We start from the raw sequence: 21,900 nt of genomic DNA on the forward strand, positions 1-21,900 counted from the left end.
TCCAGAGAGTCCTAATCTATTAGCAGTACTTCTCAACAGGGACTGGACAAGCTGTCTGTGTCCTTTTGCACATCAGTGGCAGGAATGGGTGCAACTTTAATGTAGCTGAATGCATTCATTAGATGAGGTGTCCACAAACATTTGGCCATACAGTGTATCAAAACTATGAAATGGAATTATAAATTGGCCCTGTTCATTTCTAACTGCCTGCTTCACAGGAGTGTCAGAGTAACCAGGGGCTGGCCATGACAAGTTCCATTGGTGGGTCAGTACTTGCAAATAAAGGGTAAAAACACTCGTCTAGCACCGTAACCAGCACGTCAGACTCACCGTCTCAATCTTGGTCAGCTGCTCGGCTATCACACTGGAGGGGAAGCCCAGGATGCTGGTGGCTTCAAACTTCGTAGGGTCAGGAGGAGTCTGGAGGAAACTACTGGCAGTGTCTGCGAGACACATTAATTTATGTCATTTTCTGTATGCAATTAATTATTAGATTAATGCAATTTAACAAAATGAGGTCAACAAATCTAAAATTGCATTTGAAAATGTATAGCAATACTTTCTTATTTATGTTATTATTATTATTGTAATTCAGTATTTGTAATGTTACTGTCAACCAGAACCTACAGCGCAATGTTTAATATTAAGGGACACTAGAGCTTTTCCGGACCCAGGTCCGCTTGGTCAAGTGTAAAAACTGTTTTTGAGCCCAGGAGCAGTCCAGAGCACCGATCTCTGGTCTACCTGAAATCACTGGTCTGGGTTTTGTTTCTAGTGTGGAAGATATATGTTTCTGGTGCCATATGTGGAGTCGTGCAATCGGTTTAGTTTGTCATGTGACCACTTCAGGGTATCGCCTGTATGGCTAAAAACCTTATCCTACGTGAAAGGCTCCTTGTTTGCAGGTGTTCTTATATGGTGAAATGCCATGGCTGCAGAAAGCACTGTTCTTCACTGCCACTGTTTGTATCCAAGCAAAATAAGAAAAGGAAAAAATGGATGTAAAAAATGTGAGCAAAAAAGTATAGAATAGGGTAAACGATCCGCAGTACATGCGGAATGCAAACCATTGGGAATGAGCCCCTCCCCCAAACGAGCCCAGAATCGGTCCTTGATGCGGACTTGCGTATTCAAGGCAGGTGTGATAGAGCCCTAAGTGTAGACTTTGAGTTGAAGCTAAGGTTAGAATCAGTATTGGGTTTCGGTTAAGGGTAAGATTTAACACAGTCTAAGGGTGTTTTCACATTTGTCCCAAATATACAAGTTCATACCCAGGACTGATTCTGGGCTCGTTTGGTGAAAGGGCTCCTCATCACTTGTTTGCTTTCATACAGAAGAATTTCATTAAAACCGTGGATCCATTGCGTAAATTTAAAAAGCGCTTTTTTATGACTGAGATTCGTCCATTGTTGCTTTGACTTATTTTCCTTGGATACAAACCCCCGGGCTTTCTGCAGTCATGGCACTTCACAGTGTAGAAACACCTGCAATTGAGGAGGTGTTCTTGCAGGAGAAGGTTTTTAGCCATGCAGACAAAGCAGCTGATAATTAACCAATTACTCAACCCGACGAGCGGTGCTAACCCTCCTCCTGGCTCTAATGCTAACCTTAACCTGAATCCAAAATCTAATCCTAACCCTAATCCTGGTCCTCTTCCTAACCATAACCTCAACCCAAAACGTAATCCTAACCCTCCTCCAGGCTATAATCCTAACCACTACCTCAATCCAAAACCTAATCCAAACCCTAATCCCAACCTTAATCTCAATCCAAAACCTAATCCTAACTCTCCTCCTGGCTATAATCCTAACCCTAACCTCAATCCAAAACCTAATCCTAACCCTAATCCTGGACCTAATCCTAACCTTAACCTCAACCCAAAATCTAATCCTAACCTCAATCCAAAACCTAATCCTAACCCTAATCCTGGACCTAATCCTAACCTTAACCTCAACCCAAAATCTAATCCTAACCTCAATCCAAAACCTAATCCTAACCCTAATCCTGGACCTAATCCTAACCTTAACCTTAACCCAAAATCTAATCCTAACCTCAATCCAAAACCTAATCCTAACCCTCCTCCTGGCCCTAAACCTAACCTTAACCTCGACCCAAAACCTAATCCTAACCTCAATCCAAAACCTAATCCTAACCCTCCTCCTGGCCCTAAACTCAACCTTAACCACAACCCAAAACCTAATACTAACCCTAATCCTAACCTTAACCTCAATCCAAAACCTAATCCTAATCCTTGCCCTAATCTTAACCTTAACCTCCTCCTGGCCCTAATCCTAACCTTAGCCTCAACCCCAAACCTAATCCTAACCCTAATTCTGACTCTAATCCTACCCCTCGCCCTGAGTCTGATCAGTGTTAATTTCATCTATAAAGGACCGCTACAAATAAAGTCTCGCCTTTTTTAAATGAGTGTAAATTTATTTATCTTAGTTTGGGGTCACATCTTAGAAAAGCCAGGGTCAGAGCACAGAGTCAGCCACGCTACCGCAGCCCTGGAGGTGAAAGAGTTAGAGGCCTCCCTCAGGGGCCCAACAGTGGCAGCTTAGCGGATATGGGTAGTGAAACCCCAAGCCTGTGATCGATAACCCACTGCTCTAACCACTGAGCCACCACTGCCACACAATTTGCACTGTGGCTTTAGCCATATGGCTCATAGAGCGCTTGTGCAATTAAAGCTTTCAGCAGCTGCAGCCTGACCTGGAGGCTGGTCAGGAATCAGTGCCTTCTCGCTGAGCTCCTCTGCGATCCTGAGCAGCCGGCCCTTGAGTTCAGCACCCGGTGTGTCAGTGGGCAGCAGGGGGGCGAGGCGCAGCAAGCGGGACGGATCCCCCAGAGACCGAAAATCCTCCGGGTACTCACTCAACCATGTGCTGAACACGGTGCACACCGCCCTGGACACAGCACACACACACACACACACACACACAGACAGATGGATCTCAGCAGCATGCGCCCAGCATGTGTTACGGAGATGAATCTCAGGGTCTGGATTTAAAGAGATTTTTAATGAACACAGGTGTTTGGAGGTTTACTTCTTTGCACTGGAGCTGTGAGGCTAATGTAGCTAAGAAGGAATAAGAGACAAAATACAGACGCTAGGACAACATTCAGGCCTTAAAGTAGCTGCTAGTACTAGTTGTAGTTTAGCTCTACAAAGCAATTTTGTTCATTATTATAGAAAACACACTTCTTCTAGTGTCACACATGGTCAGAAACCACATAAGCAAGTCTATTTGTGATTTGATTGTGAACTGATCTGGTGCGTTTTGGTGGTTGGTGTGGTGCAACAGATAACACCACTATTTGCCAGTGAGCTATTACACCATGTGGGAGATGGAGGGTTCGGTTCCCAGTCTGGGTGACTGTGCTGCACTACACCAATAAGAGTCCTTGGGCAAAACTCCTAACACTACATTGGCCCACATCTGTCATACGAGTAACCTTGTAAGTCGCTCTGGAGAAGAGCGTCAGCTAAAATGCCATAAATGTAAATTTTGCTGCTGTTCATACATCATCCCTTAACGGTAACACTCATAAATACATTTGTGGGAAAGAAAATCACACTCATGAACAGCTGAACATTACAACAATACTTTCTGTATACAGTCTACTACATACATACATCCTATCCTGATGTTATCTCACTCTCCTTTCTCTGTACTGCACTTTATTTATCTGATAGTGTCTCAGAACAATCTGTACTACCGTCTCAACCAGTGACTCCTCTGTTCTCCATATTTATATCTATTTAATCCAGTCTGCACTGTTCTTTACTGCTGCACTTAGCACTTTACTTTAAATATACAACTCTGCACATGTTAAGTTTACAGGTGTGTCTGTGCGTATATATCACTGTGTGTGTGTGTGTGTGTGTGTGTGTGTTTGGTGTGAAGGTTGGGTGTGTTTGTTACTTCTGTAATTTCAGTTATCGTGCACTGTGAGCTACTGTAACCAAAAACAAATTCCTTGTATGTGTAAGCATACTTGGCCAATAAAGTCCGATTCCGATTCCGAAAATGATTGGTAAAATTGTTTTCCTGCATCCTTTCATGTTTTTTTTTCAGATGACCCATTCAGAAGGTGGATACGCAAGTCAACCAGCTGGTTGAGTCGCCCAGTTAGGGTAATTCTAAGCATTCGAAGCATGAACTAACAAGTAGAGCTGGGCAATACTGGAAAAATGTATTTCATGATATTTAAAGACATTTCTTACAATACAATACAATATTTGTCCCAATATTTTGTCATGTAGACAAAATGCACAAACCAAAAACTCTCCCATTCTGATCACCGAGATTTCTACTCAAAATATGCTGCGCTCCGTTCAACTGCATAGGACTGATTACACTCTTTGTAAAGAAATGTGCAGTTAATCAGTGTTCTTTAAGCACAGACAATATCCACAATACACTCATAAAAGCATATTGTGTCCCACAATAAAAACGTTTTTCACAATATGATAAAATATTGTCCTATTGTCCAGCTCTACTTACAAGTATTACAGAATTACTGTCACTGTAAACAGGTTTACTGTGCTAAATAAACTGGAGAATATATTACTTTTAATTACGGCCTTATCAAGACACACATGCATACGACTACTTAGCGAGTGAGTGATGAGCAAGAGGTTGTTTTTTATTTTTGTGCATGTTAACGAAATGACACCATCGCAAAACTCTGCTTACCCTACTGCATGCATTTCAGAGACCAGCCAACAGGCCTGAAAAACAGCAGCAGCCAGCTAAACAAAAGTCTGCAATACACTAAATTACTATATACTATATTTAATACATAGCACAGATAAACATGCAGTAAAGGTCAGCAAAGCTAACAACAGACTCACTCATTTAGCGGTAGCATCATAAGAACAGTTCGGCATAAAGTAACAACAAACCAAACCAGGCTGCTACAGAATTAATGATGGTAATATTTGTTCGATTCACAAAATCAAGCCATGCAGAAATGAGAGTGCTAGCACACTGAGCATGTCTGATGGATTCGGACGTTCAGATTTATAATTCTCATAATAACAGACCATTAAAAGCTTGGATTATCAGAAAAATAACTGTTGTTAAACCTCACCCAGTGAACACGGAGTATGAGCTGAGAACTGAACTCTACACCAGACTTTATGAAAAACCAAAGGGTGACTGTACTTCTGACCCAACTCAAGCTAGAAATATTACAGCACAGTTTTTTATTCTGACCCTTTAAACGTGGCATCTGAGAAGATTGAACAGCCAGATTAGACAGTAAAATAGTATTCATTCAAACAAGGGATATTTCAGCACTGTGCAGTACTGAGTTCAGTACTATCACCACTTTAGAATTCCAACAGCCCTTCTAATAATGCAGTAATACTTATAATTATATAATGATTTATAAAATACTGTATGTTTACGTACTAGTGCTGTCAACGTTAACTCACACGATTAATCTGCAAACTTTTACACATGAACATTTTTTTATCTCACTTTAATCATCTTACCAAGTTTGGCCCCAACTTCTTCCCGTAGGTCTCTCTCTTTACAGAGCCTTATTAGCAGTTTTCCTCAGCGATGTAAACACAGAGTCACTACTGCTGAGCTCAGATGATAGATTGCACTTTATTTATGCTGAAATATGGATTAAATCTATCTATCATAACTAGCTCTGAGAATAATCCAGCCCAATGACTGATCATCCATTTTTCTCTTAAAAAGCTGTTGAAGCATTTTCTCTATTAAAGCGTCTGTGTCCAAAGCTAAAGTTCTCAAAAACTACACTGAGATATTATAAAGAAAAAATAGACAGTTTATTAGGCATACACCTTTATTTATTATCCCTCCCAAAAATTTAAGGATGTTCTAGCTAACATTTTGACTTGTGATTAATCAGAATAATTAATCGCAGAATATTGTTGTGATTAATGGGATTAATTAAACCACTAGTACTTACTTGTTGAAAGCCTGGCGGGTGGCACTGTTATTCTCTCCTGGTGGGTTTCCCAGTCTGAGTAAAAACACAAACATTTGTTGATACTAAGATCGAAGGCTGAAATCAATGGTGATATTTTCCTTGAAAAGGTACTGTGTGAATGTCTGAAACTTTTTATTATAATTTAATTATTATAGATTATTTGCTTTCTAAACCCCTATGCTCCCAAAGCAGCGTGCATTTATCCCAGGGCTGCGGCGTACCTGTCCGTCAGGATGTCCAGCACCCTCTGAGTGGAGGTGAAGGAGCGGTAGGTGGAGAGGAAGATGGAGATGAAGGACGAGTCCTCCATTGAGAAGGAGTGGAGGAGGTGAAGGACCAGCTTCTCCTCCGTCCCGGCCTTCACACACTGCGAGCGCTGACCTGCGGACTAGTGGACAGGAGGCACAGGGGTCACAGCACTGGTTAACAGCATTAGGCTGGTGAGCGGGGCAGTACTAGGGGTGGGCGATGTGGTAAAATGACAATTTTTCACTCTTCTTAGATGATGTCAATCAACCAGGACAAGCTTGGCATCCATATTTCAGTTCTTCAGTTCTGAACTGGAGCTACAAGGCTAACATTGCTAACAAACAGTGGAAGTCAATAGTCACCCACAATATTTTCCATTACTACATGCTCACACACTCCTTTCAGACAGCATCCAGGTCTTTATTAGGGTCACAGAGACTCGTAGATTTAGGGTTTAGGGTGCAGCGTGACTTAATGTGAACGATAAAGATGAACAAAACAGGTGAAGTTCAGGTGACGTTGTTCATGTTTACAGTTCACAGTGAGTCATGCTGTGCCCTAAACCACACCAACAACTCAACAAGTGTAATCTTATTGAAGACCTGGATGCGGGCTGAGCTGTATTTCTGGAAATTATTTGGGTGACTACCAGCTTTTAGTGTCTGTTAGCAACATTAGCCACATAGCTCCAGTGCAAACGTGGAGGAAAAAAGCTACATTTGGACACCAAAGATGTTTGATGTCTGATAAGTGTAAAAATGGTCTAAATATGATTTTTCAACAAACCATTATAATGCAAAAATTGGAAGGTAGTGCTATTTCCTGAACACATTGTCAGTATTTCTAACACTCAAAAACTAGACAGTTAGATCAACTGTCATATTAACACTGAACAATAACAAGGAGCTAATTGGGTGTTAATTATTATGGGAGAAGGCTCTTTTTAATTATTATTATCATGGTATTTTTTGTTTAATACAATTATTTTTTCCCAGGGATTAGATTTACCTTTTGTATCTTATTGTATCTGTACTTGAGGTAATTTCTAAATGACTTCTTCAAGCATCACAATATTATATATTTGCCATATCACCCACCCCTACTCAGTATCATTAATGCAGAGAGTGTAGGATTACCTCTGTCAAAACCACTAATGCAGTACATGGGTTATTAACACTGTCAGTACTGAGTAGGGGATACCCTAAGACCCAGTGGGTATAAGTACTTAATGCAGTAAGTGGTTCATTACCTCTGCCTGTCCCATTAACTCAGTGACATTTTATTCCTTGACACAAAATGTAGTATTAGCATTTAAACCTTGCCTGCCTTCTTTAATTGTATATTGTTTTATGGACCACAGCCCTCCACAAACATTGCTCTTTGCACCCCTCAACCCTCCAAGACAAGAAGGTCGGACACCCCTGCATTAATAAGTAATGAGTGGGTTATTACCTGTAGATTGGAGCCGGCATGCTGTGGCTTCACTATCACTGTGTAGATGATGTCGTCCTCCTCCTTCTCAGACACAGTGGACTGAGGCACAGACAGGAGATAAGATCAATAAACAACAACATAAATGGCAGCAGCAACAATAAATAAAAATAAAACAACAACAATAATAATAATCTTAATAGTAATAAAATGATTGCTACTACAGTTGGGCACAGCAATCAAATGTGTACAAATTCAATGTTTCTGTTTGAATTCTATGTTAAATTATGGAAACGATGTTCATTTCAGCGAATTTGTGCTTTAAAATGTGCAGAAAAATGCAAAAAATAAAATGCTACTGTGTTTTCTATTCTATTTTGATTTGTTACATAATTGTCACTTTTTGAGAAATTTGAGCAGGAGTCTCCAAACATTAGACACAGTTACAAATATTTATGATAATTGATAATATTTAATACTACAATATTGTCCTTATTGTCCCACCGGTGGTTTCTGGCTTATTTCCCCCCACTTTTAAAGCTCAGCCAGTTTGAATTGCTTTGGATTTAGTTATCGATCAGCACAAGGGTTTTATAAATATTAATACTAATAAACCCTAGGTTTTATATTAATAGTAATGGATTAATAGTAATAACTACTATTAATTTAAAAATTGTTTTAAATAATTTAAACATTTTAAATAATAACAATAATAAATACATTTAATAAATAATAATTACTTAATACATACTTACTTTAATACATAAATGAAATAGAAATATTATAAGAAATATATTTTTTAATTTGTGTGTGTGTATAATAAGTAAGTGTAACATATACAGTTGTATAATATTACAAGTAATGAACCCTGAAATAAGCCTGTGATTGCTGTATCTTTGGGAGATCACAGGCTCAAATCCCAGAGATGCCACAGAAAGTCCCAGAGAGCACGGCTTTTATGATGCCATCTAGCTGCCCTATTAAATAAGGTAGACAGCTTCAAACAGCTGCAGCATCCACGTATTCAACATACGACGCTAAAGTAGATCATTCTCCATTGTTTCCTTCATGTTTTTCCAGACTAGGAAGGGGAGGACAGGAACAGTAGCAAAAGTTTCTGGACGAAGCCTTTAAGTGGCTCTCTACGGGCGGCCCTCCTTTTCCCCCATCATTCAGCACTATTTGATAGTGTAAGACAACTGGCAGTTAGTTTTCTCCTCCAAGCGTGTTCAGCTGTCCAATGCCGTGGTGTTAGCAGCGGTTCAAACAGAAAAGGCTGGCTGGCTTCATGTGCTAACCTTCACCATCCCAGCACTGGTAATACTGGTAGACCTACTGTTGAAACCATACATACATTTTCATACTTTCAGATATTACGGTGGTTAGGGCTGTGCATTGGCAAGAACCTGCAGAGACGATACGCAGGGTACAGGGGTTATGGTTCAATATTTTAAGATACAGTTATGGTCAAAATTATTAGCCCCCCCTTATGAAATTAAATAAAACCCTTATCGTTCCAATGCGTGGGCCATAATCTTAAGTCTTTATAGCTTGTGTGCGTCCACAAGAACAAAGACAACATCTGCATAGGTCAAAATGGTCATTTTGACCTATAGGCAAATGGGCAAAGGTCAAATGAACATTTTTACTGGTTTGCTGAACTAAACCAGACAAAAAGCAAAAAATGCAATGGTCAAAATTATTAGCCCTCTGACATCTAATCGTTAATAGTGTAGCCTTTGACAACAACCTCTTCTGGTAGTTTCTAAATAAGTTGGCACATGTCTCCTGAGGGATTTTAGCCCATTCTTCCTTGGCAAATTGTCCAAGATCATGCAAATTGCTTGGTTTCCGACCATGAACCCGAACCTTAAGCTTCCTCGACAGATTCTCGATAGGATTGAGATCTCACGGCTCTGAGAGGGCCACTCCAGAACCTTGCTTTTGGTGTCTTTCATAAAGTATTTGACTAACTTTCATGTATGCTTCGGGTCATTGTCTTGTAGGAAGACCCAGTGACGACGTAACCCTAGACTGGCAGCAGATGCCATGATGATTTTCTTCAAAATATCCACATAATCCTCTTTTTTTATGGTCCCATGCACCCGAACAAGGTGTCCTGTCCCTGAAGCAGCAAAACAGTCCCACAGCATTAGGCTTTCACCAGCATGCTTCACTGTGGGGACAGTATTTTAGGGTTGAAGGCCTCGCCCTTTCTACGCCAAACAAAAGCAGCATCCATATGCCCAAACAGCTCAAGTTTGGTTTCATCAGACCAAAGGATAGACTTCCAAAACTCACCCTTATGCTTCAGATTGTCAGTCGGGCTTTGATGTGGAGCTATGAGAGCAACAGGGTTTTTCTTGGATGATGAGTCCACCATGAAGAAGAGCCCTCACAAACAGGCTTGCGTGAAAGTCCAGAAGAAGCCAGTTCAGCAACGGTCATCTTCATCCGGGGATTCTTGTTGACATCTCTGATTATTAAGTTTTGGAAATCTTGCATTTTCTACCACAGACAGATTTATTTTGAACAGACTTTGTTCCTTTGTGCCTTGCGATGATGCAACGCACCCTTGGAAATGGCAGTACATCCTTCACCATGGAAATGAGGGTCCTCTTTCTTCTGTCTGAGGTCCAGACTGATTTCTTTTCTTTTCGGCATTACAAAGTCTTACAAAGATTATAGAGCAACCCTAGATTATCCCTTTCATTCAAGCGTTTGAGTTTAAGACACTAACTCTGCTTCTTGGAGTCACTGAAATAAGGTTCAGTTCTAATGGACTGCTCAGGTGTGGTTTCAAACCCAGTTCATTTGCCTTAAAAACACAAAATCACATGGGCTAATAATTCTGACCATCTCAGTTTCCACCAGATTTTTCATACAGAAATCTTAAATATTTATATTATATAATATTATATTTATATATAATATTCCAAAGTGCATCAGAGTGGGGCCATATCATGGATTAATAATTTACTACATGAAATTTTATAAATATTGCAAAAATTGGCCAGTATATTCAATATTCAATGGTTCCTAGGGGGCTAATCGTTTTGACCTTACCTGTATATTGTGATACTGTAAGCTGTAAGATAATGTATTGAGGATTTTTTCTAAGCAAATTTCAGGAAAAACTGCGATAGTATTAATATGGATAAAATCCGGACTTTTCATCCAATCAGAACTGTGGGATCTGAAGACATGAACCAATTTCTGCCACCAATCTTCACATGCAAACTATTTATTAATAATCAATACTGTGTTTTGGAGGATCGATACAGTGTTGCAGAAAATAATATTGTGATTCTTTGATATATTGATATTTTCACACCAATAATGGTGATGTTAATATAATTAAATGGAAAAATGCATCAACTTTAGTAAACAGCAGCGGCGGCGGCAGACAAGGCCACCTCCCTCCACCAGACATTTATGTGAAAGGTACTAAAATCAGGAAAATGACATAAATGAGATGAAATGCAGTGAAACTACACCATTTAGACCCAATTCATTCATATGGCATCTTTCACCCACTGTGAGCTGTCTGTTTTCCAGCTGAAAGATACAAGCTGTTCAGGGCCACGACAGTAGCTTTTACTGAGGTAACCTGGCCTTGGCATTTGTTTGTTTACCAAAAGCCTGGCCGCCTTCCTCTGGGTAAATTTTAAGTCACATGTGATCTGCTGTGGATGTCTGTGATCTCCATATGACTTTAACTTAATGTAGCGCAGTCAAAATGCCGCCGACGCAGCGTGGCAGGTGTGCGATGGGCTTTACATTACGTTGGGATGAATGTTCTTTTGAAGTTAATGTTAGCTAGTTTAATCTACCTTTCTGTCCTCTCTCCCTGCCCTGTCTTTATTTCTCCCTGCCTCTCCTCGGGTGAGAAGAGACAGGAAGACTGGGTCCACTGGGTCCTTTGCAGAGTTTTGTAATAACGATTTTACGTCATTTTTACGACAAAAATCAGAAGCAGCGGCAATAACATATGTAGCGGAAACACTGCTGACAAGCTTCTGACACCTCTCTCGTGCAATCTTTCCCATTCTTCTTGTGCCTCCTGGTCAAGAGTGGCGTCCATTGGGGAAGTAAGTGCTTGGCTAATAAGTGGTCTTCTGGCTGACACTGATAGATTTGTCTCAACCTTCATCAGGCCGTCCTGTAAGTCTTCTGCAGTTACACTGCAAGGCCTCTTGACGATATTTTGGGCTTTCTCCCAAGGCCAAACACTTACAGTGCTTCCAATGGTGTCTTTAGAGATATTCAGGGTGTTCGATATCTATCTTGGTCTTCTACCCACTGCTCTTTTGTTGCAATGAAATGATCATTTCTTTTAGCTTTGTGACAGCTTAGTCTTCACCATGGTTGCAACACTCCGTGAACACTTCCGTGGGTGGTGTTTATATAAACACATCACAGCTGAGGCAAATTAAGGGTCGTTACTGAGTTCCCAATGGGTTATTTATGTGTTAACCCAACCTCAGGCCAAACAGACTAGCAGTAGGTTTGGAAATCAGGCAGTTTTTTGACTTAACCAAATATCCTGCTGTTCTTAACTGATAAAGCCTTCATTTAAAGCAAGATCCAGCTCTGCTGAAGAGTTTCAATGTCAGAAATCCTGACTGTATTAGACGTTATTCAATATTTATGACACTCTGCAAGTGTAGTTACTTAATGTAAACTGGAAATGACAGATTTGGGGAGAAAAAAAATTTAATATTGGGCAAGAATTTCCATATTTGTGCCTCCCTTAGAAATGCATTGGCAGTAATGGTAATACTTCTCCTACTCCTACTACTACTACTACTACTAATAATAATAATAATAATAACAAACTACCAATGACTTTAATCTGTACAAATCATTCCCCTAAGCAGGGAACAGTGGGCTCACCAGGTTGAGTGGGCAGTACCAGGTGGTTTTCATGGGTGAAGCCTCGACCTGAGGAAGGCAGCAGAGACAGCAGACCATGAGTGTGATGGGCTGGTAAGAAATACAGCGCCAACAAACACACCACACAAACACACTCCTACAAGCCAACACCACCAAGTGCTCAGCCAAAACCTCATACTGTGCATGCATTTCTTTGTTTATTAGTAAAGGCCATAGGCATTTGAAACTCCTCCTTAATCCCAGCCCTTTACCCACCACGTACCTCTCGCACAGCTCCATCAAACCCAGCACGCCACAATGGCAGCACTAACTACACCACAAGCATCTTTTTCATTACAACAATTGCTTCATTCGGACGGAGGAAAGCACACACAATGGGAATTGTGAAGCGTGTAGCATTAAGGCCCTCAGAGCTCACACTGGTCCGTTACTTGTATTTACATGCTGAACAACAACGCAGTTCAGATCAATCAGTTAAAGCCTCCACAATGCGCTCAGCAAAGGGAGAGATCTGGGCTCACTCTGCAGAGCTGGAGAAACGCGTCATGTATTATTCGATGCTCCGGGCACTGGACAAGAGTTTCCGTCATGAAGTATTCAGGAGACAGAGCATGACATCATTTGCCCCCCCCCCCCCCCACACACACACACACAAAATCAGAGACACTGAATATTAGTCTGAAACTTTCATTCTCAAAGTCATTGGTCACAAAGGACTGGTTTTCTGGACACTGATGAAGCCTACACTCTTAAAATGGGTCCTTCAAGGGTTCTTTAGTAAAGGCAAGGGCTCTATATCGAACCACGCCACCTCAAAGAATCAAATAAATGCTAAAATGGGTTCTTCAAGGGTTCTTTAGTAAAGGCAGTGGCTCTTTATTGAACCATACCAACTCAAAGAACCACATAAATGTTAAAGTGGGTTCTGTAAGGTTCTTTGGTAAAGGAAGTGGCTTTATAGCATACCATGCCAATTCAAAGAACCACATCAGTGTTAAATTGGGTTCTTTAAGGGTTCTTTAGTAAAGTAAGTGGCTTTATATCGAACCATGCCAACGAACCATATAAGTCAAAGAACCATATAAGTGTAAAAATGGGTTCTTCAAGGGTTCTTTAGTAAAGACAGTGGCTCTATATTGACCTATATCCAACAATGCTAACTCAAAGAACCACATAAATAATAAAGTGGGTTCTTCAAGGGTTCTTTAGTAAAGGTAGTGGCTCTATATCGAACCATGCCAACTCAAAAAATCATATAAACGTCAAAATTGGTCTTCAAGATAAGTCCCACAGGGGAAATCTTCAGTGTCACAGCAGAAAAGGGATAGCAAGACACTCAGATGCAAAAACATAGATACATTACCACTATATACACAATATAAATAACAGAAGTAAAAAAAACACAATAACAATATTATTTACAGATTATTTACAGATTATTGCAAATTGACTCTTAATTGCACATGTGTGTGTAGGGGGGAAGATTGGAAGGTGAGGTGGGTATTGCACATTGTATTTTTTCAAAGGTTCTGTAGTAAAGGCAGTGGCTCTATATTGACCTATATCCAACAATGCCAACTCAAAGAACCATATATATGTTAAAGTAGGTTCTTTAGTAAAGGCAATGGCTCTATCATCGAACCATACCAATTCCTTTATCTTTATGAGTGGTTCTGATATAGTACTGAACGGGGTTCTGAATTAACAAGAGGCTTTCTTTGTATGTGAGGAACCAGTCTTCCAGTCTTTCCTGGACGCCTCCAGCCACAGCATGGATTAGTTCAATTCCACCACCAGCACACCTGATTAAACTTAATGAAGCACTGATTGTTTAGACCTGACACTGGGTCATAACTACAAATAATACTGGGTCGCCTCGAGCTCAGCTTTTTTCTATTTTTACCTGTTTACTATGTATGTAGGTGTTTATTATACTTTATTTTACTAAGCAAAATAATTACAAAATTCTAGTTGCAATAATTCTAAATAAGCATTATGTGGCATGAAAGAAAACATAACACAATTACATCACATTTAATATGTTTTAGTTTTTCCAATATATGAAATTCAACATCTAAATACAAACTGAGTCCAAAATTGCAAGAAAAGTGGCATATTTAAGTTTTCTGTAGAATATTTGTTAATTTATGATCACATTAAAATAAGTGAAAGTGACTAATTTTTTTTTATCAAATCAAATCAAACCAAATGCAATTTACTTATACAGCTTGTATAGCTGTTGTCATCACAAAGTAGCATCATAGAAATCCAGAAATAACACCTAACAACAACACCTGATGAAACACATGATGCCCAGTAAGCCAAACGCGACAGTGGCAGAAAACTCCAAAAACTACAAAGACACACAAGGGGGGACCCTTCCTCCTCTGGTCAAAACTACTTATAAATTATTGATGAAAAAAATCCAGCACAGCACAAAACCAGCACACAAGTCTGACTGCTGTTTTGCTCAGGTGTGCTGATATCGGCAATAGCAGTGATGATAATGAAATTAGAGTGATAAAAGTAATAATAATAATAATTAATGGTAAGAATGATAACATTAACAGCAGCAAATAATTGGAGTCCATGTAGACTTGAATGTAGTCGGTAAAGCAGAGTGGTCCAAAATTTCATAAAGATTGGACCAATAGAAATGCTCCAAATGACATGGAGTAAAATGCTGGAACACTGACTTTTATGTGTAAAGTTCAGAAGGGGCTTTCCCCTCTCCTGTAAAGTTTTCAGGGATGTCTGGTTTCTTTCCATTCAATAATGTCTAATATCGGATTGTTGAAATGCTCCAAATGGTTTGTTATTGATCGGGTTTAAAAAAAAACAACTCAAACCTAAAACCTGTACTCCATTACACTCCAATTACCAATACACTCTTTCTATGGAAACAATTCCTACAGTCTAATCTCCCAAAGCACGCTATTTTAATCCAACCACTGCTGCTCCACTTCAATCCAATGTCCAAAGTCCAGCTGATGTTACATGGAAACAACATTAATAATCCTAAACAGTCGCTGGTGACCCACATATTGGGAGCGACCAGCCTAACCTTGCATAACTTTATGACTTTCAGCAACAACAATGCCGGTCCCAATCACAGTGTATCTGTGCACCATGAAAAGAGCCCATTCATCCAAAAGCCTAGAAACATGCTGGCTTAGGACATGCACAGAGTTTATCTGGGTGCAGCTCCTCCAATAAACCAGTGAACAGCAGAGCGAACGCTGGCTTACTCAACAAGCCTGGACTGGCAAATTTCCGCCGACTTCCTGCAAATCCTCTCCGGCCGTGGGAAGACGCCGTGTGCTCCACAGCTTCGCATCAGATCGCTCAGATCGCTGCTGTGTGTTCCACTTTTTCCAAAAGGCAATAAGTCAATCAGCTTCTTTGTCCCCTTCCCTCTCTCTCTCTCTCTCTCTCTCTCCCTCACACACACACTCTCTGTGGTGTGGCCCTGCACAAACACACCTGAGCTGGTCGCTAAGACAACCCCCTCGGTCCACGTAATCTGGGCAACACCCTTAACTCACACACACACACACACACACACACACCGCCTGGAGCCAGTGTGCTTTCCCACACAGTCTCCTGCTCGCTCTCTCTCCCCCTCTCTCTCTCTCTCTCTCTCTGTCAATGTCCCACACTCCGTCATTCTATATCTGGGTCTCTCACCCTCTTTCCCTCTCTCTCTCTCCTCCAAAGTGGACGAGCCTGTTTGACGAGTAGAAAGCACACGCATGAAGGCAACACTACTGATTAATGAGGACTATTCTCCTGCATTCCCACCAAATTAGCAGTGAAACTTAATACACTTTATGGACAAAAGTATTGGGACACCTGCTCGTTCATTCTTTCTTCGGAAATCAAGAATTGTTAAAAAGAGTTTCTCCTGCTTTTGTTGGCGTAACTGTCCCTACTGTCCAGGGATGAAGGGCTTTCTACTAGATTTTGGAGGAGCATTGCTGTGAGGATTTGATTGCATTCAGCGACAAGAGCGTTCGTGAGGTCATGTTGGTGATGATGATCACCACCCCACCTTATCATCCCCAACTCCCCAACTCATCCCAAAAGTACTGAATGGAGCCCCATCATCATTCCAGAGAACACAGTTCCTCCACCGCTCCACTGCTCAGTGCTGGGGGGCTTTATACCCCTCTAGCCCACGCCTGGCATTAGGCAGCATGGTGTTCCTGTTTAGCTGTGTGTGTCTGTGTGCGTTGGCACAGCTGTCTCAGCAACGGGTGCATCTTAAAGTAGCTGAATGCATTGATTAGAAGGGGTGTCCACAAACTTTTGGACACAGAGTCATTATGTTCATTAACTCGAGGCTAGTCGTAAGTATGGCTGTTGTATGGGGAGTATGTGAGTATGGGAGGGGGGGGGCTAGACGCCAGTCATTATCGTCGTTTATTTGGAAGATCTTGCGATGGAATTCATGAGAAGTGGCACAAAGACTTAGGGTCAGGTTTCACTCACTGTAGGTTCTCTTGCAAACCCACCCCTGAGAAATTCAGCAGCCCTCTTTTGCTTGCAATGGTCACATGACTTCTTCTGGAAGATCAGGGTGCAGTGTTAGAAATATGGTACATGGTGAAACACCCATTAATGACCCATGGATTACCAGCTACAGCTACTTACAGTCTCAAAGGTACTGTCATTGTGGTGTTTTGCCATTCATTCACTTAAACTACATAAATAAGCAGTGAAACTTGATACACTTTATGGACAAAAGTATTGAGACACCTGTTCATTTTCTTTCTTTCTTCTCAAATCAAGGGTTTTAAAAAGAGTTTATCCTCCTTTTGTTGGAGTAAATATCCAGAGAATAAGGCTTTCTACTAGATTTTAGAGGATCACTGCTGTGAAGATTTGATTGCACTCAGCAATGTGTGGCAATTCACCCATCCATCCACCTATCCACTTCTTTCTGGTCAGGAGGTGTGTAAGACAGGAATTCTGTATGGAGAGGGTGCCAGTCCATCACAGGGTACATAAGCATAGCCAAATTCACCTACTTTGTGTGTATTTAGGAAGAGAACATGAAGAGAACACATCCCAGACAGAGAGCACAGCAAGGATCGAACCCACAACCCCAGACCCCTGGAGCTGTGCAGCATGCACACAACCTGCCGTGCCACCATGCTGCTCTCCAGCAATTCCCAGATCTCATGATTTGACTGAATCTGATATGGTAGAGTCTCGTTTTCAGTTTATTACAGCAGTCAACATCATATCAGTACTGTATAGCAGGAGTGCAACAACTAATCGACTAAAATCAGCAACCAAATTAGTTGGTGATGTCATCACGCATGTTAACTAGGAACGGTTCAGTACACATGAATTAATCTGCGGATTAATCGCCAAAGTTTAACCGTAACAGTGAGGAACACAGTTTTACTGCCGCTGCTACTATCTACAGTAAAACCTCCCTCAGCCTGGAGTCAGAGCTGCTGTCTGTCAAGAGAACTGAGTGCTGTAAACACTGAACCACAAGCCACTGAGCCAGCGAACAAACAGGCCGTGTCAAAATAAAAGTCGCTAAAACAACAGACTATGTCAAAATAAAAGTAACTAATGTAAACTTATACAAATGACCAAACAGACCGTGTCAAAATAAAAGTCATACTTACGAATGAACAAACAGACCATGTCAAAATAAAAGATGCTAATGCAAACTAACAGACCATGTCAAAATAAAAGTCACTAATATAAACTAATACAAACAACCAAACAGATTGTGTCAAATAAAAGTCACAAATACAAACCAACAGGATGTCACAATAAAAGTCACTAATACATATAATTTTATGTTAGCAGGAAATATTAAACAACTAAGCTAAATTTAAAAGCTGATACCTACATCAAAGTTATTTGATAATTGAGCTATTGGTTTGTTGCAGCCCTACTTTATAGTGTCCTGGTCTGACACTATATCCACCATTAATATGTTAGCCCTACACTAACAAAATAGCCACAAACTAATTCCATACAATAAGATTTGATGCATTAATAATAACACTGTGACTGTAAATCAAATGATAACTAGCAGTGTTGATTTAACACTGGCAAATTTGCTGTGCACTAGATGCCCCTAGGTATACCCCTGGATAGGGATGGGCAATATGAAGATATTTTATGAAATTGTGAAAACCTTTCGTTATAGTGATACACAATATGCTATTCTAAGGATATTGAGAATATTGTCAGTGCTTAAGGAACACTAATCAACTGCGCGTTTCTTTATAAACAGTGTCATTAGTCTGGTTGAAGTAGATGATGTGCTGAACATTTTGAATAAAGATCATTGTATTAAGTACGGGAGACTATTTGAATAATAGCTATTAAGAATTACTGTCATTACTGATGCATTTTGTCTGATCACGTGTTTTTGTGTATTGTTTAAATATCATGTATCAAGAAAATGTCTTTAAATATCCTGATATCAAATATTTAACCATATTGTGCAGCCCTCTTAGCGGACATACATATTTCTTCTGTAGATTACACAAAAATGTAAGGCTCATAAACAACATTATATGTTGTATATGATGTATGTGTTATAGCTTTGTTTGGAGTATTTCACTGAGAATAGCCTTATAGTCTTATGATTCAGTTAATTTAGTGCGCTGCAGTGTTCGCTCAGGGAATTTTGTGTCCAGCGAGAAAATATCAGATATGGAAAGCCACACCACAGGATACAATACAGGCCCTTCAGTAATTCAGCTTAGACCCACAGTTCATGACGCTAGGCGCTGCAGAATTATGACCCTACGTCAGTGGTCCATAGCAACTCTCCAAGTATCTTTTTGCTCACTAGCTTTAAACAAGTTGTTGCTTTTACCTATTAGCCCGCGCTTTATCAAAGCCAGTGTACGAAGAGCTTGGCCACTTCCTTTTTCTCCTGTTGTGTCAAAAATCGACTGCAAAACACCAGAGGGAGCCCGCAAGCAAGTCCTCAATGAATGGGTTGACTGGACCTAACCACTTGTCCAGACCACTTTTCCAGAACCAGCTAGACCACTTGTCCAGATTCTTCCTTTAATTGACAGTAGAATAATATATTTCACTACAAAAGCAAAGAAAACGTACCTGCATGTCGTCTTTTTTCTACAGCCATTTAAGATCTGGCAATAGACACGCTATTGGCTATGACTGGTTGGCGAGCAAATGCCGGAGTTACGGCCATAACAGCTTTGTTTGGTGGCAATATGGCCGGCAGTTAACGCCCTGGCCAGCTAATGCTATGCTAATATTTAATGCGACTACCTTTGCATGATTAAACATGTACATTATTAGAAAAAAATAAAGATTAATTGGATCAGTGTGTGCTGCTCTGTCTGCTCATATCGACTGCTAAAGCGATACACACTCAATGACTTCATCGTTACCCTCTTAAGACCCTGTGTCCTCATATGGGGACATTACATTTCTGCTTCTCTGCACCATGATGCTTCATTTTTTTTAACTTTGACCCTTTGACCTCATATGAGCACATAGTTTTTTTCAAGAACGACTTCCTGTACAATGACTAAGTTTAGTTTTTATACTTGTTAGGTCCTACTAATCCCAAAATGCACACCAAGCAAAAGTCCAGGTCTCAGGAGGTTACGAAAGAAAGGCGTATACAAAGGCGTATAACTGAGTTAAAATATGTCTGTGCTGCTGTAACATTTGATGTTGGTCTGTGTTGCAGAAATTACTGCATTTTTAAACTACTATACACTACGATTTTACTATTGATATTGATATTAACCCATTCACTGTGGACTTGTTTCGGGAGCGCCCTCTAGTGTCTGACAAACACTATGGAATTGAACTGGACATTCTCCAGTGATGATCCTCTACAAGTTCTCTGCGTTGCATTATGTGGTGATGTTTTGGGGGCTAAAATTATCACAGAATTAGATGGGATTACTTCTTTTTACCACATTATGCAGTCTAGCATTTTGTACTGGTGTTATCCCAATACCAACACTGGGTATCTGCGCTGCACCGAATCTGAGTTGAGCCAAACAACCCCATAGAACTTTGCTCTGTAAGTAGTACACTGATGGACTGAGGCCTGTAGGGCTTAGTCTTCCTAATTTACCATAAGAGCTGTCGCAGTTAGTTATATTAAGCTAAGCAGAACTGAAAAAGGACTCGCAGACCACTGTGAGGTTTGGGTTTCAGTCAGTGGTTTGCCTTTCTAGACGCATTTGCACATCTGCATCTCTGCATCTAGCATGTTTGCTAGCAGGCTTTGTGAAGTGTATTGTTGGACCAGAGTGGACCATAATTGTTGATGGGTTGGTTTTGTCAGTGAAGACAACGCCGTTGTGGACTAATAGCTGCAAGCACACCCATGTCGGGCCCATGTTTGGTTTGGCTCAATGCTACCGCAATGTCATATTGAGGAATGAATGTGCCAACTCATGCTAAGGCTTTGAGAAAATGCTAATGTCTTGTGCAAGCGTGTCAGAAGAAATAGCAGAACGTAGGCCAACGTAGGTTAGGAGGACACTGGCGTTCCTGGACGTGTTTTGCTTTGACTGGGGAACTTCGCCTTGAAGTTCAACTCCCACAGCTCAGAAACAGCCTTGTCTCTGTGTTTCCATCTCCTTCCTGTGGCTGCAGGAAGCACATAATAAGTGTGGACAAACACAGGAAACAGGACATGCTGTTGTGTCATAGTGTCTATCCCCCCCCCCCCCTTGCTCTCTCTCTCTCTCTCTCTCTCTCACTTTCTCTCTCTCCTTCACAACTCTTTGAATAAACAGTTGGTCAGATTTCAATCATTTTCCTGTTTTTGCTCAAAATCAGTCAGTCAGTAGTCAGTCCAACAAGACCTGGTGGTGGTGGTGGTGGTAGCAGTATCTGATGTTTTTGCATTTGCATGGAGCTACAGGGCTAATATAGGTCTAGACAGCTGAAAACAGTAGTAGCAGCCTTATAACTTTGTCTATACAGAGCACCAGTCCATCAAAGGGTCCCACACAGACACAACTGCTCACACTGCCAATTCAACTATGTGTGTTTTCGGGGAGAACACACCAAATTTCACAGTCAGAGACCAGAGGAAGGTATGAACCCACAACCATAGGCCCCAGGAGCTGTGCAGCACACTTGACCTATGGCACCACCATGCCAGTGGTGGGATGGTGATGGTACTGTGGGGATAAGGTGGGATGGTGATGGTACTGTGGGGATGAGGTGGGATGGTGATGGAACTGTGGGGATGAGGTGGGATGGTGATGGGTCCTGTGGGGATGAGGTGGGATGGTGATGGGTCCTGTGGGGATGAGGTGGGATGTGATGGTTACTGTGGGGATGAGGTGGGATGGTGATGGGTAC

The 21,900-nt window shown here is 40.9% G+C and overlaps 1 protein-coding gene across 4 annotated transcripts in view; it reads right to left on the reverse strand.

Moving 5' to 3' along the window:
* Positions 1–21,900, reverse strand: part of rgl2 (ral guanine nucleotide dissociation stimulator-like 2) — a 46,307-nt gene that overhangs the window by 12,700 nt on the left and 11,707 nt on the right. For 2 of the 4 annotated variants that reach the window (XM_072692355.1, XM_072692359.1), the window contains exons 3-8: positions 12,553–12,600; positions 7,678–7,758; positions 6,198–6,364; positions 5,956–6,009; positions 2,716–2,909; positions 331–443 (exon numbers count right to left, since the gene is read on the reverse strand). In XM_072692355.1, coding sequence (XP_072548456.1) covers positions 331–443; positions 2,716–2,909; positions 5,956–6,009; positions 6,198–6,364; positions 7,678–7,758; positions 12,553–12,600 — 657 coding nt within the window. Of the gene's footprint in view, positions 1–330; positions 444–2,715; positions 2,910–5,955; positions 6,010–6,197; positions 6,365–7,677; positions 7,759–12,552; positions 12,601–15,800; positions 15,915–21,900 lie in introns of those variants that run through there. The other 2 variants (XM_072692357.1, XM_072692356.1) reach the window with 2 other exon arrangements.

The sequence above is a fragment of the Salminus brasiliensis genome, chromosome 1 (genome assembly GCF_030463535.1).
Source record: "Salminus brasiliensis chromosome 1, fSalBra1.hap2, whole genome shotgun sequence".
Taxonomy (NCBI): Eukaryota; Metazoa; Chordata; class Actinopteri; order Characiformes; family Bryconidae; genus Salminus; species Salminus brasiliensis.